Source organism: Temnothorax curvispinosus, unplaced genomic scaffold (genome assembly GCF_003070985.1).
Source record: "Temnothorax curvispinosus isolate PA1 unplaced genomic scaffold, ASM307098v1 QBEX01009856.1, whole genome shotgun sequence".
In the NCBI taxonomy this organism is placed as follows: Eukaryota; Metazoa; Arthropoda; class Insecta; order Hymenoptera; family Formicidae; genus Temnothorax; species Temnothorax curvispinosus.
Genome location: NW_020219636.1, coordinates 1 through 23,971, shown reverse-complemented (window position 1 = coordinate 23,971; position 23,971 = coordinate 1). Strand labels below are relative to the sequence as shown.

The 23,971-nt window shown below is 40.4% G+C and overlaps 5 protein-coding genes across 8 annotated transcripts; 4 read left to right on the top strand and 1 right to left on the bottom strand.

Moving 5' to 3' along the window:
- The first annotated feature begins 180 nt into the window (after positions 1–180).
- Positions 181–9,260, top strand: LOC112459472 (transcription initiation factor TFIID subunit 1-like). 2 transcript variants are annotated; one of them, XM_025023577.1, is made up of 16 exons: positions 181–322; positions 405–838; positions 1,228–1,640; positions 1,748–1,993; positions 2,081–2,209; positions 2,287–3,461; positions 4,371–4,633; positions 4,797–5,158; positions 5,238–6,482; positions 6,598–6,840; positions 7,063–7,501; positions 7,601–7,743; positions 7,852–7,989; positions 8,139–8,268; positions 8,341–8,553; positions 8,826–9,052. In XM_025023577.1, the coding sequence occupies exons 2-16, from the start codon at positions 490–492 to the stop codon at positions 9,050–9,052; spliced, it is 5,715 nt and encodes a 1,904-aa protein (XP_024879345.1). In that variant the 5' UTR covers positions 181–322; positions 405–489. The 2 variants fall into 2 exon arrangements, with proteins under 2 accessions (XP_024879345.1, XP_024879346.1); XM_025023578.1 differs by lacking the exon at positions 181–322 and having other exon boundaries at positions 490–838; positions 8,826–9,260.
- A 457-nt stretch (positions 9,261–9,717) lies between these two features.
- Positions 9,718–11,558, top strand: LOC112459473. Its single transcript, XM_025023579.1, has one exon. The coding sequence runs from the start codon at positions 9,718–9,720 to the stop codon at positions 11,275–11,277; it is 1,560 nt and encodes a 519-aa protein (XP_024879347.1). The 3' UTR covers positions 11,278–11,558.
- A 1,244-nt stretch (positions 11,559–12,802) lies between these two features.
- Positions 12,803–17,420, top strand: LOC112459474 (modifier of mdg4-like). Of its 2 annotated transcripts, XM_025023580.1 has the most exons (6): positions 12,803–13,220; positions 13,441–13,628; positions 13,698–13,874; positions 14,083–14,563; positions 15,163–15,222; positions 16,748–17,420. In XM_025023580.1, exons 2-6 carry the CDS (start codon positions 13,446–13,448, stop codon positions 17,191–17,193), a joined length of 1,347 nt encoding a protein of 448 aa, XP_024879348.1. In that variant the 5' UTR covers positions 12,803–13,220; positions 13,441–13,445; the 3' UTR covers positions 17,194–17,420. The 2 variants fall into 2 exon arrangements, with proteins under 2 accessions (XP_024879348.1, XP_024879349.1); XM_025023581.1 differs by lacking the exon at positions 15,163–15,222 and having other exon boundaries at positions 12,804–13,220.
- A 654-nt stretch (positions 17,421–18,074) lies between these two features.
- Positions 18,075–20,234, top strand: LOC112459478. 2 transcript variants are annotated; one of them, XM_025023590.1, is made up of 3 exons: positions 18,075–18,820; positions 18,885–19,059; positions 19,644–20,234. In XM_025023590.1, the coding sequence occupies exons 1-3, from the start codon at positions 18,742–18,744 to the stop codon at positions 19,684–19,686; spliced, it is 297 nt and encodes a 98-aa protein (XP_024879358.1). In that variant the 5' UTR covers positions 18,075–18,741; the 3' UTR covers positions 19,687–20,234. The 2 variants fall into 2 exon arrangements, with proteins under 2 accessions (XP_024879358.1, XP_024879357.1); XM_025023589.1 differs by lacking the exon at positions 19,644–20,234 and having other exon boundaries at positions 18,885–19,275.
- A 127-nt stretch (positions 20,235–20,361) lies between these two features.
- LOC112459480 (amino acid transporter AVT1C-like) lies at positions 20,362–23,965 on the bottom strand. The gene is made up of 9 exons (XM_025023591.1): positions 23,693–23,965; positions 23,102–23,222; positions 22,829–22,941; positions 22,478–22,610; positions 22,265–22,399; positions 21,988–22,097; positions 21,543–21,749; positions 21,144–21,468; positions 20,362–20,996 (listed from the first exon to the last, which is right to left on the bottom strand). Exons 1-9 carry the CDS (start codon positions 23,823–23,825, stop codon positions 20,600–20,602), a joined length of 1,674 nt encoding a protein of 557 aa, XP_024879359.1. The 5' UTR covers positions 23,826–23,965; the 3' UTR covers positions 20,362–20,599.
- Between the last annotated feature and the right edge of the window lie 6 nt (positions 23,966–23,971).

Sequence of the window (23,971 nt, the reverse complement as noted above, 5' to 3'; positions counted from 1 at the left end):
CTAGGGCAGAGAGAAGAATTCTCTCTGTTTAGGGTAATCATGATTTACAAAGTTCCTAGACAACGCTAGAACAACGCGATTTTAATTTAAATTGATTCTACAGATGTCGCGACTTGCGACAAAGGAGAACCCGATTCATTCTACGTATCTAGTATCCGTACGATCGGAGTTCCAGATAAATTCAGCGAGGTCGTGTTTTTGGTTATTAGTTGGTTCCCGTTTGTTTTGCGGATGGTTGATCATCGCGATGATATTTATGTAAACAAACTGCTGGACCGGGTTTCGTGCGCGATTCGCCGGTGCCGGGCGTAATTCGCGTGAGGTAAGATCGATACTATTTTGCAAATTATAAGAGCGAATAAAAAAAGATGTTATTGTATTCTGATTTTGTGATTGACTTATAGAACTAGCGTACGTTCAGCAGGCAGACATTTCACGGGCTTTACATTGCAAAGGTTGAATTTTCCGTTAAATCTCAACAAGGGAGAAATGGGGGATTCCGACGAGGAGAACGAGAAGGACTTTGCGTCTGGCCTCAACATCACTGGCTTCCTCTTTGGCAACATCGACGACAATGGTCAATTGGAGGATGATATCTTGGATCCTGAAGCTAAGCAACATTTAGCTTCACTCAGTCACCTTGGTCTGAGTTCGTTCATCAATGAGATGATGTCCAATGACAACAATGCCGAGGAGAAAGAGAATGGCAAAGCGGATGATAAGGAGGATCAAAACACAACTGTGAATGACACAGATGTGGATTACTTGGCAAAATCACCCACCGCGCTAGATTTTTCGGATATAAATGAGTTAGCGGATGATACAAATGATGAGATCTGTTAGTAGCTGCATTGTGGTTTTGTATAGATATCATATTTATATACAATTGATAATTATAGCATTAATGTAATGTTAAAATGTATATTATGCAGTAAACTATATACTATATTGGAGTATGCATTACCATGCTTAGCAACTGGGTAACAAGAAGAAAAAGATGGATTGATTAGGGATTATTTCTATTTAACAAATTTTGATTAATCAATGGTTTTCTATTGTCCTTGAAAAGTACAGCAATAGAAAAAAAACAGCTGGTTATAGTCTTCCATCTTTTTTTCCGTTTTCTTCTAGAGTAGAGTTTACATTCTAGTATATAGTTGACTGATATTATGTGTCTTTATTTACAATGATTAATGAAGAGTCATGAGTTTCAATATTTGTTTTTAGCTAAAAGTAATGGACTTGACAAGAAAGTTGACAAGGAGAATGCAGATTATGATGCCGACGATGAGGAGGTCATCAGCAAATCAGATACACAATTGATGCCACCGCCGCCGATACCAGAGGAAAAAGAGGCATTGACTGCAGAGGAAGCAGAGGCGGCGCGTCAACGTAAATTGGAGACGCCCCTCGCTTCCATGCTGCCGTCCAAGTACGCTAATATCGACGTCACCGAATTGTTCCCAGACTTTCGCGCCAACAAAGTACTCAGATTCTCACGACTGTTCGGTCCAGGCAAGCCGAGCAGTCTGCCACAGATATGGAGAGGTGTGAGGAAGCGACGTAAGAAGAAAAAGCATCATGATGTCAGAGATTCTGATTCTGGCTCTGATCAGGATGACAAAAAACCCAAATTTAAGGTATAATCTCTTCATATCAATATTTTCTTTAGATCTGTGAAATTGCTAATTGCTATTGTTATTACGCTGCTGAATACAGAGGGTTAATATTGTGTTATTTGTTTCAGGGTTGGATCATGCATTACGGTCCTGAGCCGAGCGTGGAAGCATGTCGCTCGGATGACGAAAACAAACTTCTGCGACCGGTAGAAGACAAGGAACAGACCGGTAAGACCGGCGAGAATGGAGAGAACGGTGACATGGGACCCAAAGTGGCTGACTGGAGATTTGGACCCGCGCAGTTGTGGTATGACATGCTAGAAGTTCCAGAAACTGGAGACGGGTTCAACTACGGCTTCAAGACGATTGAAAAAGTGCGTTCTTATTATGTTGTGTTTAACACACTGATTACTATTGCGTAATTATCTTTAAACATTTATACTTTCTTGTTCTGAAATTAGGTGGAAGAGCAAGAAGGCGACAAACCAGAAACCCAAGATGAGGAGTTTGCTGATGACGCATTTTTAATGGTGTCCCAGTTGCATTGGGAAGATGATGTTGTCTGGAACGGAGATGACATAAAGCATAAGGTACAATTTTGTTAATAAAGCGGTCAGTATCACATGCTTGCCAAAAATAAGAAATAAATTTATTTCTTATTTAATAGGTAATGCAGAAGTTAAACAGTAAGAACAATGCTGCTGGCTGGGTGCCATCGAGCGGTAACAGAACCGCGCAGGCCTTCAGTCAGCCAGGAAAGGGTGCCCCGGTTAATGTAGCACCTAACGTTAGACTGGCCACTTCACAAATTACAACGCCATTGCATATGCAATCTCAGAAGAATAAGATGAACATGGGTAAGGGAAATCAGCAACAACAGCGGGAGGAAGACGATACGTGGTATTCGATATTTCCGGTGGAAAATGAAGAGCTTGTTTACGGTTTATGGGAGGAAGAGGTCATTTGGGATCCTGAAAACATGAGAAAGATCCCAAAACCGAAGATACTTACATTGGATCCGAACGACGAGAACATAGTTCTAGGCATACCGGACGACATAGATCCCGCTCTTCTTCACAAGGATAATGGCCCGCAGCCCAAGGTAAAAATTCCGCATCCGCATGTCAAGAAGAGCAAACTATTGCTGGGCAAAGCGGGCGTCATCAACGTCCTTGAAGAAGACACGCCTCCGCCACCGCCAAAGTCGCCCGACCGAGATCCGTTTAACATATCAAATGACACGTATTACATGCCCAAGTCCTCAGAAACTACGTTGAGGCTGAAAGTCGGCGGCGGCAATTTGATACAACACAGCACTCCAGTAGTGGAGCTGCGCGTTCCTTTTGTACAAACGCACATGGGTCCAATGCGATTGAGAAATTTTCATAGGCCGCCGTTGCGAAGGTTCAGCCATGGGCCGTTGGCTCATCCAGGACCGCATGGTGTCTTGCCCCTACTAAAGCACATTAAGAAGAAAGCTAAGCAACGAGAGCAAGAAAGGATTGCTTCCGGTGGGGGCGATGTGTTCTTCATGAGAACACCTGAGGACTTAACCGGACGGGACGGCGAGTTGGTGCTCGTTGAGTTTTCAGAGGAACATCCACCGCTTATGAATCAGGTTGGCATGTGCTCCAAAGTGAAGAACTATTACAAGAGGAGGGCGGGCAAGGATCAGGGACCGCAGACGTACAGATACGGAGAGACTGCATACGCTCACACCAGCCCTTTCCTGGGAATACTCACGCCTGGCCAAAGCATCCAGGCAGTCGAGAATAACATGTACAGAGCTCCCCTTTACGAGCACAAAATTCCCGAGACCGATTTCTTAGTTATAAGAACGAGGTAATTCGCCTTAATATACAATCATGTTTATATTCTTCCATTTTCTACGCTTGCCAATTTTTATATTTCTTGTGTACGATCACCGGTAGGAATGCCTGGACATATACATACGAAATATTAAAGGATGTCCCAGGATTTAACCGACAAATTGCGGGAAGACATTCTACAAGTAAAAATAAGAAAAAAATGTTATATGAAGTTTAACTAGAAATGCCTTATTACAAAGTTATGAATAAATATTGAAATGGAACATAAAATAGGCAAAACTGGTCCTCTGATATCCGAGATCATCAGATTTAACGCCTCTTGATCTTTACTTATGAGAAATTAAAAGATAAAGGTTTACACAGTACAGAAGTAATCATATTGGCAACAAATATTGAAATAAAACATGAAATATAGATAACAACGGATTTTCCTACGTACAAAGTATGAATAAACCGACTTTTAGTAATGACAATTAGTAACGTATTTTAAAATGTCCTTGCATGACAATAGCACCTTGACATCGATGTAATACGAAACTTATTACAAATGCAACAAATTTCCTGAGAATTTTGTTGCATCTTACTAATTGAATTATTAATTCGTTGCATTAAATTTTCACGGGAAATTACTTCTGTACTGTAAACCTCGTTTTTTAAAGTTCCCTATAAATAAAAATCAAGAAGCGGTAAATATGGCGATTTCGGAGATCCATTTTTACCTATTTCATATTCCGTTTCAATATTTGTTTATAACATTGTAATAAAGCATTTCTAGCCAAACTTCATATAACATTTTTTTTTATTTCCACTTGTAGAATATCTCTGCAATTTGTCGGTTAAATCCTGGAGCATCTTGTGTATACATATACATATATCTATCAAAATGTTGTATTTATTTTCATTGATTTTGTAATCTTTCCAGACAGCAATATTATGTTAGAGAAGTGGACGCCTTGTTTGTTGCCGGACAGGAATGCCCACTTTACGAAGTTCCTGGACCTAACTCAAAGAGAGCAAACAACTTTGTACGAGATTTTCTACAGGTGTTCATATACAGATTGTTCTGGAAGTCACGCGATACTCCCCGACGAATTAAGATGGATGATATAAAGAAGGCCTTCCCATCTCACAGCGAGAGTAGCATCAGGAAGAGATTGAAGCTGTGCGCTGACTTTAAAAGAACCGGTGCGTAACTAATATCAAGTTGTTCGTTATTTTTTCTGCAATAAAAGCTGAAAGGAAGCAAAGTAAAAATTGCATAGAAAAAGAGCGTTGTTGCTGTTATATTTCATTTCTAAGCAAGTCTATAAACGTTTACATTACTCAGAAACCTTTTGATATTGAATAGGCATGGATTCCAATTGGTGGGTAATAAAACCGGACTTTAGATTGCCAACGGAGGAAGAGATCCGCGCTATGGTGTCGCCAGAGCAATGCTGCGCTTATTTCAGCATGATTGCGGCCGAACAGCGTCTAAAGGACGCCGGATACGGTGAGAAGTTTCTGTTCACTCCACAGGACGATGACGACGAAGATATGCAGCTAAAGATGGATGACGAGGTGAAGGTGGCACCATGGAACACGACGCGCGCATACATCCAAGCCATGAAAGGAAAGTGTTTACTGCAGTTGGCAGGTCCAGCCGATCCAACTGGGTGCGGTGAAGGTTTCTCTTATGTTAGAGTGCCGAATAAACCAACTATTAGCAAGGTTTGTTCTGACAAGTATCTATTAATTAAAAGTGTTATTATTCATATTAGAATAAATCATGAAATGTTGTTTCGGATAGGAAGAGCAAGAAGCTCAACCAAAAAGAACTGTAACTGGCACAGATGCAGACTTGAGGAGATTGTCCTTGAACAATGCAAAAGCGTTGCTGCGAAAGTTCGGCGTACCCGAGGAAGAGATTAAGAAGTTATCGCGTTGGGAAGTAATCGACGTAGTTCGAACTCTGTCCACAGAGAAAGCAAAAGCCGGTGAGGAGGGCATGACGAAGTTTTCACGTGGCAATCGTTTCTCTATCGCCGAACATCAAGAACGTTACAAGGAGGAGTGCCAACGAATCTTCGACTTGCAGAACCGCGTATTGTCGTCAAACGAAGTATTGAGCACAGACGAAGGCGAGAGCTCGGAAGAGGATAGCTCTGATATCGAGGAAATGGGTAAGAACATTGAGAATATGTTGTCGAACAAAAAGACCAGCACGCAGCTATCGCTGGAGCGGGAGGAGCAACAGCGGCACGAGCTACGGAAGATGCTGATGGGCGAGGCGCAGGAGCAGGAGAGCAAGAAGGCCAAGGAGAGCAAAAAGAAGGACGACGAAGAGGATAGCCCGGTTAACAACTTCAATGCGCAGCAGGGTCGCGTATTAAAGATCTACCGCACGTTCCGTAATCCGGAGGGTAAGGAGTATACGCGAGTCGAGCTGGTGAGGAAGCCTGCTGTGATCGACACGTACATAAAGATCCGCAATTCGAAAGATGAGACGTTTATCAAGCAGTTCGCCACATTGGACGAGGCGCAGAAGGAAGAAATGAAGCGGGAGAAGCGTAGGATTCAGGAACAGTTGCGACGAATCAAACGGAATCAGGAGAGAGAACGTATGTTGGGTGGGCCGCCGATAGTGAACGGCAGCAGCATCAACAATTCGAGCAACAACATATTTGATCGCAGCAACACTAACACCCCGACTACCACTTCCTCAACTAGTATCCTTCCATTCTGTAATTTCCAATCCTCTACTTCCTCCACCCCCGCACCCAAACATCCTAAACCGGAGGTATCGCCTCCCAAGCGCAAAAAGCCTAAACTCAAGCCAGATCTGAAGCTTAAGTGCGGCGCTTGTGGCAACGTTGGTCACATGCGTACCAACAAGGCCTGTCCGCTCTACCAGAACAGCATTGCCACAGCACCGGTTAACGTTGCGATGACTGAGGAACAGGAGGAGGAAATTGAAAAGCAGCTAAATACCGACGATCAGGATCTAGTTAATGTCGATGGCACTAAGGTGAAACTATCCTCGAAACTTATCAAGGTGAGTTGATGGATATTGAAAATTTAATGACAAGGGCTCAATCTGAGGAATATTCATATCAATTACGGAATCCGAAGAATCTAAAATGCTGATCAAAATCTATGGTTTATTTTAGCATGCCGAGGAGATGAAGAGACGTACATTGTTGCTCAAAGTGCCGAAGGAGGCGGTGAATTCGAAGAAACGCAGGAAACCGCCCACAGATGACCACTGCGATTATTTGAAACGCCACCAAAGGCCGGTTAACAGGCGTAGGACTGACCCAGTTGTCGTAATGTCAACAATGTTGGAAAGCATTCTGAACGAGATGAGGGATTTGCCCGATGTGCAACCGTTCCTGTTTCCAGTCAATGCTAAAGTAAAAGCTATTTTAACTTACGAGATTAAACTAAAAACTTCGATTATGAATCGAATTGAAATAATATTAAATTTCAATTATAAGAGCTTTATATAAGTTGATATAAATATATAAAAGTATACATAAAAATTTAAATAGAATATTTGTGTAGTGGAAATATCTTAAAAATCGAAAAATATTTTTTTACGAATATATATAAATCGTGCTATTATTTGTCATCAGGTAGTCCCCGATTATCACAAGATCATACAGCGACCCATGGATCTACAGACCATACGTGAAAATTTGAGAATGAAAAAATATCAAAGCAGGGAAGAATTTCTGGCGGATGTCAATCAGATCGTGGAGAACTCGACACTCTATAATGGAACGAAGAGTTCGTTGACTGTAGCCGCTAGGAGAATGTTGGATACGTGCGTCGAGAGGCTCGGTGAAAAGGAGGATCGTTTGATGAGGCTGGAGAAAGCAATCAATCCTCTTCTTGACGACAATGACCAAGTTGCCCTCACCTTCATCTTGGACAACGTTGTCAACAACAAATTGAAATCCATGACAGAAGTATGGCCGTTCATGAAACCTGTGAATAAAAAAATGGTGAAGGATTATTACAGTATTGTCAAGAGGCCGATGGATCTAGAAACAATATCTAAAAAAGTTTCTGGTAAGAAATTTTAATTTGTTAATGTATAAAAGATATAGATTTGTATGATTGTAATTTATTTTCTTGAAATTAATTTATCTATTTTTAAAACCCTTTCAGCGCACAAATACCACAGTCGTAACGAATTTCTCAGAGATATCGAACAGATTTTGGAGAATTGCACGCTTTATAATGGCAAGGACTCTCCGCTCACAAATAAAGCGGAGTTGCTGGTTAAAGTGTGTAAAGACACATTAGACGAGGTATAAATGTTTTTATGTTAATTAGATGAAAAAAGTTATTAAGAGTTCTTAAAAATAAGAATAAGGAATTACTGGAATAGTTACAAACAATGATGAACTTTGTTTTAGTATGATGAACATCTGACGCAACTAGAGAACAATATAGTGCTCGTGCAAAAACGGGCGATGGAACAAGCGGACATAGATTCCTCGTGGCTTTGTCAGGATGAGGAAAACTATACTATTACAGAACCTGAATACAGAGGCGTAAGGATTATATTTATTCTTATGTTTACTTAGCGTATATATTTCTTGCTTATAATTCACATTTTATTATTTCGTTACTTAATCTCCGCTTTTTCGATGCTCGACGTCTTTAATTTCTACATTTTATTCAATATTGAAATTATGCTCAGAGTCAGACCAGTTCTCCGGAAAATCCATTTGGCAAATCAAATATGGATGACTTCGATTTTGTCGATGTAGAAGGAGACATGGAAGCGGATATGGATAGAAACTCGAAAAAGAAAGATGTACTCGAAGAAGGTAAAGCAATATAATCCTAATTTTATTTTGTATCTATCGGAGTTTGATTAACAGTCTTTCTTTCTGTTACAGATCTTCAATTCTCCAGTGAAGATGAGTTCGATGAAGTGCCATTCGGCACAGACGAACATTCCGAGCAAAACGAAACGGAGGCACTGGAATTAAGTGAAGTCAGAGAAGAAGGTGTCATATTAGCGGACGATGATAGTCAGCAAGCCGCCGAGGCGATGGTCCAGTTAGGCAACGTCGGTTTTTATATGGGCGAACAGCAACTGCTTCAACAAGGTAAGAAGACAAAGTTTCAAGTAATCAATAATTGATTTTTCTATCGCTTTGCTTGATAATCTACTCTTTTGAAGAAAATAGAAACCATACAGGAATATAGATAATTCAAGAGAAACCTATTACTATTTTTAATCGCGCGTAACCGAACGGTTTCAAGAAATACGAGGTATAACTCTTCAAAAATAAAACGAATTTTTTATTGGATTGTTTGCTCGATAATAAAGTTGTATCAATTTTTTACTGACTCGTAAATGTTGACTTTCCACTCGTAGATGAGAGCATGGACGTCGATCCAAATTACGATCCGTCAGACTTTCTGTTGGCTGGTTTACCGGCCAGAGACGATAAAGGCGAAAATAAGATCCAGGACGACTTAGCCGTTTCCGAAAGCGACGATGACGCCGAAAACACCACATTAAAGCAGGAAGTAGAAGAGCAGAATCAGCAGCAACAGCTGCCGCAACCGGACGAGGACGTCGGCGGTGATTTGTGGTTCTAAATACGAAAGCTTTGTTACATTTGTTAAAATAATATGCGAGTACCGTGTATTTAATATATTTAATAATGGGTTAGAGATATAGTTAAAGACTCGCGAATTCTTAAGTCCACTTTGTAAAATCGAGAATTTTGGGACGTACTCTTCGTACATTATGTGCATAAATGTATAGGAATTTGTAAATATAGAATAAAGTATTGTTTTTTATCTACGGACGTGTCCCACTATATTATATCGCTGTACTTATGTAAATAATATGTATTATAGATCGTTATTACTTATAGATCTTTTTATCGTGCTATTTTAAATTTAATACGTCGGCAAGAATAGGAGACAGGTAATATGAACATTAAAATTGTGGACTGGTAATTACACTGAAAAACATCACAACACGAATCTTTTAATACGAGGTAAGCTGCAATTTCACGTTTCTATTATAATCTTCCAAAAAAATTGAAAGTTGAATTTTAACCCGCATAAAATATTTTGGTTTTATTATTCCATATTTTTATAAATTTCAGTCTCTTCTACGTATTATATATAATATTATTCATATTATTGCTCTCTATTATATTTCTATTTTTAATATCTCGTATTTCGTTTTTTAGGAACTCTGGCTTCTGTCACATTTCTCTTAAAATCTAAGCAACTTTGTATCGATTCTACGAATGATCACCGATGAAGAACTCGCACGAAGAATGGATGATATCTCTAAGAGCTTCTCGTCGACTGTTTTTCACTCCCCGGCGCAGCAGGATAAGACTTTGGATAAGATAACGATGATCGTTAGAAATGCGACGAAGAAGCAATTGCAGTCTCGCCATCCTCGCGCACTTGTCACGTGCCTCCTGAGGATCCTGTTACACTATGAGAGCGTGCTGCACATGGATGGGTTTTGCGAATGGAAACGTCGACGGAAGTTCAGAGTCGCTCGAGACTGCTACCACTCCCTGCTGAAGAGCTACCTGCCGGAGAAGTCGCGGGAAGTTGTAGAGACGATCGTAGAAGCCGTCTACCACGAGCGACTCTGGAAATTCGAGACCTTCTGTTTCGAAGTGATGTACAGTCTACTGGACGTCAGTCCTGTTAGCGTCGGGCTGATCATCCACGCAGTCTGGAACAAGTTAACGCTACCAGAGATCGGCGTCGAGGACGCTCGCGGCCTCGTCAGAGTATTGTACGAGCTCCTTGACGTGTATGTGTGGCCAGCAACGCAGGATACAGTGGCGACGATAGAGAGGATGCTCGGGCTCTTTCACGCCAGTATCATCGCACGATTGACAACCATTTTTGACTCTTCTTCCTCCGCTTCCTTGGTGCCATCGCTGCTGCCACCGCTCGCAAGCCTCAAGAAGGGTTTGGAAGTTTGTCTGAGAAACACCATGAAGCATCTGTCGAATGATCAGCTACTGGTGGTCGTGCAGCACATGTGCTCATGGACAGTAGCCGCAGGCACGACTGACGAATTCGTTCTGGAGTTTGGCAGCACCCTGGAATTTGCCGCTTATACGCATCAGGCGGATCTATATGAGCAGACACTCACGCCGACGATCTTCCCGCTGTTAATGCGAATGGTGGGCTCGTCTAGTCGGTTGACCAGCCTTCTGGGCAACCGGGTGCTTCAGTACTTGATGGACCGCAAGGACAACCGTGCGATTTTCGACACGCCTAGGATCTTTTTCGAACACACGCGTCTCGACCTGCGTGTCGCACAGTGTCGCAAAGAAGACAGGCTGTTTTTCAAGCTGCACCGCGAATTGCTGCACGATAGCCTATTGAAGAGTCTAATAAACCACATGGACTCAAGGATGAATCTCGAAACAACGTACTGCACGGTGTGTCTGATTGCCGTCGAGGTACCATGCGGCTTCACGGCCGCTGCCCTGGTTTGCCTCGCGATGAACCTGCAGGAGATCATCCTGCAGCAGCAGAATAATCGCGTGGAGGTAGCCTGCCACGTGCACGCTACGATCATCTCCATTATGTCCCTCATCTGCTGGATACACAAGGCCGAAGTGTTCTACAGCTACGTGAACAGGATCGTGATGGAAAGGGCGCAGTGGGCGCCGCATCTGAACCCTCCCATCCAGTCCCAGTATAACTTTGCGTTGCATCACGTTCTCTGGAACAAGCCGGAGCTGTTCTTCATCGACTGGGAGGCGCGCTACGGCCTCTGGAAATGCTTCCGTCTCACCGACAGCCATGACAGCACTTCATTAATCGTTTGATATAAGCTCCACAAATCGAATGTGATTTCTGAAATGAATCAGGATTTCACAGATCTCTCTCTTTGAGATCAACTTATTATATTTCGAATGAAGAAAGATTCATGGAAAGGTTAGAAACTATTCAGGGCACTCTGAATTTAAATATTAGAGAGGAAGAATGAAGAATTATATCTTACAAGTATAAATAGATATTAATAATAGGAATTAATAGAGAGATTATTGTGCAATAACAGAATAGTTCTGTTGTTATTTGTATCTTATTTTATAAGACGTTTGTAGAAAATTACATTGATGCCCAGTTGAGCCTATTGAGTTATATAATTATATAATAATTCATATACAGGGTGATTGAGGAGGAATCTGCAATATTTCGGGAGGTGATAGTATTGATGATTCTAAGTAAAAAGGGTCATATGAACATGGTCCTATTCCTAACGGTTACCGAGATATTCTGGTTATAACGTGAAAAGGCAAATAACGTCTCGTTCTCTACTATCAGCCTTAGGTGTTGTCAGCCTTGGTTGTTGTTGCACGACCGAATATCAAATGACTGACAATGCTGTACTGAAAACTGAAGAAGGTAGTGTAAACGTTGTCAGTCTTTGTCTTTTATTTCTATCCCTCCATACGCATGGTGCTTTTTTCACGTTATAACCAGAATATCTTGGTAATAGTAGGAATAGGACCCATGTTCATATGACCCTTAGAATCATCAATACTATCACCTTCCGGAATATTGCAGATTCCTCCTCAATCACGTATTATATTATATGTATGAATTTAACTATAGATGTGTGTGTGTGTGTGTGCGCGCGCGCGTGTGTGTGCGTGCGTGCGTGCGTGTGTGTGTGTGTGTGTGGCGCGCGCGCGCGCGCGGTCCACTTGACGCTACAAATGCTTCAAAGCATTCCTCTTCTTTTCTTTCAATGAAGAAAGAAGGAGAAGAAGAACGCTCCAAAGCATTTGTAGCGTCAAGTGGACCGCAGCCTATTATATTGTGTATAATTAAAGCTAAAATATATACAGGGTGTGTTATTTCGTATGCCAATTATCTCTGCCAATTACCCCCTCAAGAATGGGGGTGGGTTTTTATTTAAAAAGTTCGACTTGGGCTCTACTGGACTCAACATGGATCCCGGACCTAAAATCTAATAAAATCGTCTATTGGCTTCCTTCGAACCCTTCAACTTTTCTTTATCTGAAACATTTTTCCAATAAACCGATACTTTCTGATTGAGATAATTAACGGAGATAATTGGCACATATGAAATAAAACTGATCCTGTATTGTATATATATTATATATGTGTTTGTGTAAAATATGTAAAGCGGGGAGCACAGACTTTTACATAATGCATAATGCGTAAGCATAAAAAAATTGATTGGTCCATATACATGTGCATAAAGAAATAGACCAATCAATTTTCTTATGCTTACGCATTATGCGTTATGCAAAAGTCCGTGCTCTCCGCTTAAATATCGTTGATATATATCATATCTCGACCGCATTGTTATTGGTCATTGTTGGTTGCGGCGCCATTGCGCGAGATTGCACGCCGTGCACGCGTCGCCATCTCGGAGCGCGACGAAGATCGCATGATTTATGGCGCACCGCTTTTGTAATTCGCGCATATCGAAGTGACTCAGGCCTCCGCGCGCGGGACCGCGTTCTAAACTGTTTCTGATTGCGTCTTGCACAGTCTTGCATCTTGCATCTTGCACCTTGCAGCTACTACTTTTACGGTGCTCGAACGATCAGTCAGGCCTCGAATACTTGAAGTGCAGCTCTATACTTGCGATATAAACGATCTGACAATGTTATAGAGCAGTGTCGAAAGCATTGTCAGTTAATTAGTTTCGTCGTCATCGTTATAGTCATTGTCGCGGGGAGGATTCTTGTTACAAGGTTAACTTCCTCCGCTTGTAAACACGGAATCATCGAAGGTAAAGAAATTGTGGTTACTGTACCGATAACGTTATCCAGTTTCAAACGACACAAGTGTAACATAGCATAGTGTAATATAGCAGTTCATGCATTGACAATCGTAATGACAGTGCGTCATAGGTAGCTATAGAAGCAGCCTGATGCGGCACTCGCGAATTATCTAGGCTATCTAACGTTCTCTTGCTTTTCTACCGAGTATACGAGATGTCTTTCACGTAGGAACAATGTCTGACGAACAATTCTCCTTGGTGTGGAACAGCTTCCCCACAAACTTGTCTTCGGGTTTGTACACTTTGCTGACAGACGAGCACCTTGTGGACGTCACGTTGGCCGCCGAAGGTCAGATCCTGCGAGCCCACAAGCTGATATTGTCGGTCTGCAGCACGTATTTCCGAGAGCTTTTCAAGGTATATTATTCTAGTAGCAACGGTTGTGGGAGCGCTTCTGCTGAAGCTCCAGTGATTTGTTGTACACAGGGAAACTCATGCAAGCATCCTATTGTCATCCTGAAAGATGTCAATTATCGAGATTTGTCAGCTATGCTGCATTTCATGTATCAAGGGGAGGTCAATATCAAGCAGGAGGATATTGCTGGTTTTTTGAAAGTTGCAGAGGCTCTACAAATAAAAGGACTGACTACAGAAGCAGATGAGGTTCGCTATACGGCTGGAATTATTTTTGCAAAGATATAGAGTGCTTTGGGAAAGTGCTAATGTTACAGTAACAATGTGTGGAATGTGAGAAAGGGTGCTATTACTTATAAAAGTTGTTACTCCTTTTCCAAATCAATTTCTATATAAACTCGAATAAAATATATTGAGAGTGTACGGTGCTTTTACAGAGCTGATTGTTGCATTGCAGAGATTCAGAGAAAGTCTTGGGAAGAATGACGAGGACTTCGAGGATCGTGATTTCTATGAGATGGAGAGGGACAAATGCGATCCTAGCGGTACGGATGAAAACGTTTCCACATTCGGCAGGCTGACGCATATCGTGAAAGAACAGTCGACAACGAGGCAGAGCACTTCGACAGACGATATCTCGACGAGAGAAAGACCATTTACCGTACAAACATCAACTGTCACTGACACTTGCCACTGGCAAAGTTGCACTGAAGCCGACTACAATGCTCCGGACGCACGGACGGCATTCAGCGAGAGGAGCAGAAGTACGGATGCGCCGTGCGAAGAACAGCCGTTGGATTGCACGTCCGACGTGAGTCAGCCACAGTCAACCAAGCACGAACCGCTGGATTACACGATGGACACGGACACGGATTCGGGATACAGATACACGGCGGAAAAAATACTCTATACCGGCAACGAGAACGTGCCGAAACAAGGTAGTGATTCTCCCCCCCATCCTGTCGGCATCTCGTGTACTTTAAAGACAACGCTAACGGTAGATCGAATGACGTCGTCGGAACGTCATCCGGAGCTGAAACGCCCTTCGGCAAAGAGAAAAGTTTGCTGTACCAGCAGTATCGGCGCCCCAAAGGTTTGACGCACTCAAGTCTTGCCACGGATAGATGTATACTTTGTTATTGAGACTCATTATCACATGTTTGACTGCGACACAAGCTCCTAAGCACTTTTACGTACTGAATAATTAACCCCCGGTATTTCTAGCGTGGACATTTTTTATCTCATTGCCATCCTTCCAACAAGCGACTTGGTTTCTCTATCAAATTTCTAACGCATTACGATTTAGCAAGGAATATGGTCATTTATCACATGTAAAATCAGTTCGTTGAACCGCAACGCCGGGGGTTAAAGTCAATTTAATCTCTGTGATCAACGCAATATCACGTTTGCATGTTCACGCGAATGGGTGTTTCAAATCCGAGCAAACGATGTTCCTCGAGTTATACTCTGCATAAGTTCATCAGGCACCTCATCTCATCGGTCATGAATGTCTAGAGAAAGCGATGTTATCTTACAGATATCACGCCAGATACGCAGTTAGTTCCCTACAATCAGAATTCACAAACTCAGCCGTTCGGTACGTTTTACACTTCTACCGCATTTCGCTTGTCGTTCACATTCTTCAACTTGTTCAGCAGCATGTACGGAAAGAGAACCAATTCGCAAGATACTTTTTTTGCAGGCGGATCATATATTGGCTAGTTTCATATCCCAGTACTCGTGAATTGGTTCTACGCTGACGATGGTCTTATCCTCTGTTTCTTTTCAAATCGCAAAACTATTCGTTCTCATGCTAATTTGTCACTTATCTCTTTAGATGATGACTCGACTGTATAATGAATGAAGCGATTTTGTTACAGGAAAAATACAAATTGCATCATTCATCTTTTTTATATTTCTTATCAATCTTTAAATGTAAATATACAAGTCATACCTCGCCTTCTTTTATCGTATAAGTTAATTTTTCAATATCTCAGAAGTCGTATCTCTGCTATGCACATATTGCACATTGCTTATAAGTATTAGATTGGTGCAAACTTAGTTGTCGCTTCCCTATCCAACTTTATATTAAATAAATTTAGGAAACTTGAGTTCTTTGAAGATTGAATTGAAAGATTTCTCTGTACATGAAAGAGGGAAGCCTATGATCTTGCTTCCACTTTACTGAAATTGCGTTTTTAATTTTATTTGGCAAATATAAGTCTTTCGCAGCGATCTAATATTTCTCTCTCTCTTTCTCTCCCCCTCTCTCCCCCCCCCCCCCTCCCCCCCCCCTCTCTCTCTCTCCCTCCCCCCCCCCCCTTGACATTCTCGGTACTCAGGAAGAAAAAACCGCAAGTTATCTACAGCAATTTTACATTTAGGCATGAAAGTATGCAGCGCCATACTAGAGCTCCGATTGATGCCCTAAACTTTCCGCTCTGCCGTACTGAATTCTATAAGCGATCTTTTTGTTTATCCGCTGCCGAGCCGTGAAACTCTCTCCCTTCTGACATTTGCAACGCGACGTGTATCGGCTCTTTCAAGACCAAACTATATGAATTCCTGTTTTCGCAATTTTCGTCTTTAGGTGCATGAGACTTCCGTCAGCAGATCTGAGCGTATCTTGAGATTATAGTGTAAACTATCTTTTATTCTATGGCTTTTGTAAATTATCTTTCAGTTATGGCTTTTTTTTTTTAGTTGTAAGCTCTATAAGATAATGTAGTAACACGTCTCATTTATATTATCTGTATTTTCTTTATTTTCTTTATTCTTATATTTTTTTTTGTAACTGCTTCTTATATATGAATCCATGAGAATGTTTTATACTTAATTTGCTACTCTTTTTGTAATTTAGTTTCGACGCTTTAGGGGACGTAGTCCCAGAGCGTCTAATAAATGACGATTCTGATTCCCCCCCCTCTCTCTCTCTCTCTCCCTTCCTCCCTCCCTTCCTCTCCCTCCCTCGCCCCCCCCCCCTCTCTCTTTCGCTCTCTCTTTTTCTTATACATTTATGTGCATCCTATTTAACATTCATCTTTCACACTCTTTATGTAGTTCCGTGATAGCTTTATCGAATCGAACGCATCTTTGATATTCTCTCACATCTTTCTCGCCAGGTCTGAGCGACACGGCGACTTATCCGAGTGATTTCACGTATGAGACGGCGAATTCCAGCAATAAGGGACGACGTACCGTCAAGGGTATCCCCGGCAGCAGCTTACCGTTGGAGACAACGTTACGTGTCGTTTCAGAGCTGGGACCGACGTTGCGCATGGAGCATGGCAAGGTAATACGTATGTACGCGTGCCCGTGGTGCTTGCGTCAGTTCACGCGCAAGGAGAACCTCAAGCTCCACGTCCGTTATATTCACGGCCCGCTTGAAAGTCTCACGTGTAAGCTTTGTGGTAATAAATATAAGAACAGTAACAGTCTGCGTGTACACTCCTACCTCTATCACAACGCCAAACGGGATAAGGGCAGCAAATCGCTGGCAGCCGGCGACGACGGTGTCAGCGTCGACGGCGATGGTGGTACCGGCGACAGCGGCGGTGACGGCATGTGAAGGGACAGTTCTCTCGGGAAGGTCTCCCTTCAACATGCCCGCCGAGAAAGGGCAACGAAGATTAACGAATGCTAACGAGGCGGAGAGCGACGAGCTGCGACTGAAATTTATTATATTTATACTTGCGCACCATGCTACAACTCGCACAATCTAGACATAAGAAGTACTATTTCTATACGATGCTAAATGAGCGTGAGGTTTTTAGAAATAAAGCGCCTTATTGTACACGTTCTTGCAGAGCTATCTACCCTTTCCATCTACCGTCCGATCTTCATCACTCCCACATCTTCCGAAATTCATCGTCATTCTCACGATATGTGCCGGCGAATTAATACGAGTATTTATCGAGTACATTACTTCGTGTGTACAACCATTGCGGTGCAATCGCGAATATATGGGAATAAGTGCCCATCTACAATAGGTGTTTTAAGCCCTAAGCCCTAAGAAATTGACCAATCACAGTCAACTATTCTCCTCAAATTCAACTGTGATTGAACAATTTCTTAAGGCTTAGGGCTTAAAACACCTATTGTAGACCGGTACTAAATATATGGAAAAATTCAAAGGTTTCGTACAGCTTGGGCTTCTGGCAGTTTTTCTTAATTCTATATTCTCGTATTTTTTTTTCAGGACAATTACATATTTTAAAACATTGTATCAATTCTAGTACATAGCATAAAGGGATCGATCAATGCGGTAATTTTAATACGTATTACAAATAATTCATTGAACATACCGTCAAAAAATGGCAGTACATTTCGATTTCATCGTAACACATTCCATGCATTTCGAAGTACCTATATATATTACGATTTTCAAAATATTAAAATCATCGGACACATAAAACGTGATAATCAAAATAATAAATTGCATACGTTTAACGTCGTAAAATAAAATTTCTAAGATATTTCAGATATATATTAGATATAGAAAAATGATCGAATGTTGCATTGTGTGATATTTTCCTAATATTTTAAAAACGTAATCGAAAAAATTATCGATTTCTACGATGTTTCCGCAACACTAATAATGAGATTATAAATGTCGAATAGAATAAGAAATAATTAAGGAGGACATGAAGCACGCGGTATAGGTATCCAATAAGTGTGAGAACAAAGAATGTTTCGAAGTCTGCTATTGGTTACAAGCGCCTGAATGTTATTGGTCGAAGTACACGTGTCACGAAGCATGCTTTACACGTGCGTTGTCTCTTGGCGAGCTGCTGGCCTACTAAATCTGTTGCTTTAACAATTTTCAAGTTTTTTTATTCATTATTTGTTTTTATCATTCACATATGACCTATTATACGTACATAATTTATTAGTTTGACCGGCTTACGTACCGTTCGTACTCATCGGTTTTAGGTTTTAGTCATTATCCAGACCACCGATTTTTAATATAGTACGCTGGCGATTTTTCCACGAAAAACGAAGCATAATACTGGAATGAAGAACAGAAGACAGATCTATGATTAGCGCAATGTTCATAAATCATATAGTGATTAGGCAAGATTAATCAAGTTTACGAGAGATTATTTTTGTAATAAATATGTCATCTTTTGACGAAAAAGTAAAACATACATTGAAGAGTTACATCACACGACAACATCAACGGAAGCAGCAGCAAGGTATACCGTTTTATTTGATTTTGTGTTTGTATTTTTGCTTTTTATATATTTCATTTCGGAACAGAAAATAAAGAGCAAACTCCAAGCGCAGAAAGGTGTGAAATAGAGAGAAAAATCTGCTATGTGCAAAGGACGATTTCCGAACTAGAGAAGGAGAGACGTATGTTGATCCAGGAATTCAAGCAGGTATTGAATGAGGAGATCGAAATTGAAAAACAACGATATATGGAGAGAATGAGGTTCGTACGCCGATTAAGATTCCTGTTTACTCACCACTACTATCTCAGATTGTGACGTCAGAAGTGAAAAAATATACAATAAAAATTCTTACTAAATATATTTAAATGGAAATATGTTTCAATAAATCAACACTTACAATCGATAGAACCGACTTGTAAAATATACCGAAAATTAATTTTTTGTTTCGGGGAGGAATTAAATCATATTTATTTCTATATATTATTAATTTGACAGTTGTCATTAGCTGTGAACATAGCTTATTTCGTTTTTGATTATACATATAATTAACGAAATAAAAGGAGAGTTTTCGGTATTTACAAGTCAGTTCTATCGATTGTAAGTATTGTTTTATTAAAACGTATTTCCATTTTAATATTTAGCAAAATTTTTACTGTATATTTTCTTGCTTCTGACGTCACAATCTGAGTATATATATTATATAATGTTTATTAACTTTAGCAATACAGCCAGAAAGTGGAATGTCACAATCTGAGTAGTGATGAGTGAACAGAAACCTTAAAATATCATTGCAAGATATCAAGTTTAACAATTATAGAATTATAATATGATTTTGACTTTTTAGTGCTTGCTTTGAAGACTCAACGATGGAAAATGGTTATGTGTGAAAGTAAGAACAAGAATCATCACATTCACCAGTGAATGCGTCTATGAGTAGAAAATGCTTTTTATATTTTAATTTTAAACTTTATGTATTCTATTTGTTGGATATCGTGTTTTTAATACGATTAAATATATCAATATATATGTGAGATTTTCCTACGATTGAACCAAATAAGAATACTAGTGATGTATTAGTGTTCAAGCAGAGGGGCTCTTTATAAGCCAGTTTCAGACAGACAAATGATAGAAATAAAGTATTGTATACCAAAAGGAAATACGCCATGAGATTAATTGTATTTATTCGCGGATTATTGTCATCAATGGTGCTACAGTTCAAGGTCGAGTAGGTCGAGCCATGGCCTTCTGAATTGTTTGGCCTTCAGGTTTCTTAACAGTAATTTTTAAGGGGGCAGGTTGTTAGCCTAGGCACTCAACTCCCAGTTTGGAAAACTAGAAATCACTTTTATGGGGGGATACACATAGCAGTTTCCAGTTGCTATGTGTGGACCAACAGCTTAACGTCTCTTCCAAAAGACGGAGCCCAGTTTCTCCGCATGAGAACCCCCCCCCCTTTATTTTTCGTACGGAGGGTGTAGTTTAGAATATTAAAATTTCTGTGATCAGGTGGACTCAAACCTGGTTTTCCGTGGTTACAAGTTTGACACCCTACACTAGACTGTCATCCCGATTTTTTGTTCGCGGATAGCAGAGAGAAGAATTCTCTGCGGATATTCTAAAAAAGAAAGAAATATAATTTCTAGATTGAAATGAAATATGTGAGGATAAATTGCAGAATATCGCTTTACATTCTCACATCCGATTTTATCGCACTCTTCATATTCGACAGATATTATACAAAATACAAACGTTACAATTAATTGGTGAAACTAAACGAACATTGAGAAACTGTGCGAAGATTTAGCCCGCAGTAGCGTTAATGATGCACGGCGGCGTAAAACGCACGTAGCGTATGGTATTCCAAATGTTGACATATGTCGAAGACAGCGTGATCGCTATACCAATCATTACTATGAAGCAGCCGAAGTAATTAATCATCCTTTCTAGATTCCATAATTTCTTCCTCTTTGCAACCGTTCCTGCGGTCTCCTCTTGCGGATCACCTGTAGACCTCCTGATTCGACTTCCGATTGGCTCTGTAGCATAGATAAGAAGCGGCTGGTCCTCCTGACGAGTTTTAGTCATTGGAATTTGAGTGGCTTCGTCCCTGCGTTCGCCCTCGTAACAATCAGCGGACTCGCCGCTCAAATGTGAATTTATCTCGTCATCTAAGTCGTCGAAGTAGAGATACGTGTAGCTAGTAAAAATTCAATATTAAAACGCTAAATGTAGGTCGAATGGATTTAACAAAGATAACATGCTTTGGAAAAATAAGTTTTTCAATTTACATATAGAGTTAATTAATAAAAAAAAAAGTATTTAGATATATCTAAGCATTCGATACCTGCGAGGATTATTCGTGGCACTCAGGAAACCGTAATAAATTGAACGGGAATGAGCTCCGGGATCCATCAAACGTTGCTCTTCGCCGTTAAGTCTTTTGCGAGAACCAGAATAAATCCGTGCCTCGACAGTTGGTATATGATTCGATTTTTTCTTTAAAGCTAATGCTCGAGCGTATATTAGAGGTGGTAAAACAAAGACCAATGATCCGGTTAACGAGCCACCGATCAGAGCCATAACGATGTCGAATCGCGATACCGATTCGCCTACAACCACGCTGAGAAAAACTACCGCCGATCGCATGGCGCATCGTTTCCATCCGAAAGCTGATTCAACATAATAGTAGGGTAAATTAATTATGGTTTTAATTAAATCATAGTTAAATGTAAAGTTTCTTTACTTCTTTGTACGCTCCATTGATCCTCCAGATGTTGAAAGAGTGCCGAGTAGCCAATTACGCTGGAGAAGCATAACTGAAGAGCGGCTAATAGAATGGCGATATTTGCAATCGATCCGGATGGCACAGCCTCAAGAATATTGACAGTCGTATTGCCGCCGTATTTCCACACGGCTAGGCAAGTGGTAATGGTGAACAGCGATCCGCTTGCTATTGTAAACAAAAATTAATGTAAGGAATAATGCTAACAAAGAGAGGAGTTGCAAGAAAAGAAAACGCTCGGAGCTATAAAATATTATTTCAATATTGAGGAAGTAGATGCGAAATTATTTAAGATTATAAAAAGTGGAAATTTGAATAAATGGAAGAAAAATATTTTATATTGTGACTCCGCCCCAAAGTATACAGAGACAAAATGCAAGAAATAATTTTTTCCGCTATTTTTTACCCATGAAAGAAAAGAAGATAGCTTTATCGATGTCTCGAGGACTGCGCATATCAACCTGTATCGTCATTAAAGTAGGATGCACATCGAACTGAAAGGCTAGCATACCATATCTGAAAATTCGTTCAAGTAATTATTAAATAATTAATTAATAGATCGTTTGATTTGGCAAATTTATACTTAATATTATACTATAATATTAATTATTTTATGATGTACTTTGACTATGGAAAAAGCTCTTGCTAAATGTATATTTGTGTGATACAGGAATTGCACGTACCCGGAAATAAATTTATCCCACGTTGGAGAAGTGACAATTGGTGCGACATCAGATGTTCGGTCATCAGTTATAATGCTCCACCACGTTAATATCGCTGTTAAAGCGACCATTATACTAGAGCACGTTGCGATCCATCTATAATAATTCAATAAATAGTATTCATTTCCGGTGTATACGAATTATAATAATATGAAAAACAGTTTACTGACTTACTTCATGTCTCGCGGACTGCCCAGCCACATTAACGGGCAAAGTAAAAGGCCGACTATCAATAGCCAATAACAGAAGGAAAGATCAAAACGTTGTCCCGATATCTTGAGCCCGAACAGATGCAAGTTCTGTGAAGCTGAAAAATCATTTGCGTTTAACAAAATGATATGCAGGATATATCTCATAACATCTTAGAAAAGTCTATTAAAAAATGCAATATAATTAAGAGGATATTCTTCTTTGCATTCGTATCAACCATGTCGAGCACAAAGAACAAATTTTTGAACGGAATAAAAATGATTGTTACTTTGTGTTTTAATCCATGAGTATAATTGCAGGTACCTATTTACCTACCGACTAACAAATTCGGGATGCCGCAACCAAAAACCGTCAGATCCAAAAGCAGAGTAATGATGGATCGTGCGCGCTGCCCCATCGTTAATTCCGTCACAGCGGCGAGAGGATAGCTGCAATTTTAATTATATATCTAGACGTAAAATCTACATTTTTAAATGTCTTATTGTGTGGAAAACATTGAAGAATTTAATAGAAAGGTGTCTGAGAGAAATTTGTACAGACATGCGTACATTTAAATGTTCTAATTCTAGATGGACGGTGGAGAGATACCGATTTTTTCGTGAAATCTGTGGATCCAGAGCAGTCGCGATAATCCATGATCTCCCCAACAGAATGGCCGTATAAATTTGCAAACCAAGAACAATAAGCACCAAAGGGATTCCGTACAGTCCTAATAACAAGTACACATATTTTTTCAACAAGTACATATTACATTCCATCCTTCTTTGTGTATTAATATATGTCCAATTTTTTTATTCCAAGGATTATATCTATCAACAAAACGGAATATAGGAAACCATTAACAAACGAACAATTTGTGCTGGCGCTTTTATTGATAGATTAATACAGGAATCAATAATTATTACGCGATACTCTTTATTTTAATTAACATTAACTTATTGCTATATATAATGTCATCACAAATATACAATCGTTACAAACACTTCTCGCAATCAAGCAAGCCTCTCTTTCGCTATACAGAGCTTCTCGTATAAATTCCTCTTTTATTTCTGGTAAGTATTTTTAATTCATAATTGAGAAAGATCACAGAGATTTCTCAGGATGTTCGGTATTCTTGCAAAATATTTCATATCGTCAGATACTTCTCTTAGCCCGATAAAAATTGCAGCGAGATCTTACCGCACTGGACAATCGATCGTGGTAACGCGATTATCGGGAATACGCCGAAAATATCGACGATGCACAGAGTGGCGAAGAGCAACGACAGCCCCGAATTTCCGTCCTTCCACAACGTTGCGCATTCGGGATTCATGTCGCTCGCTGCTGAGACACGGTACTGAGACACATAATGTTCAACGTGGTAAGAATCTGGACCGGTTTTCGCCGCGATACGCACCGTACCGCAACACCTAGGTAACCCGATACCGTATCGAACACGAGTGACTTAGCCCGGACGGG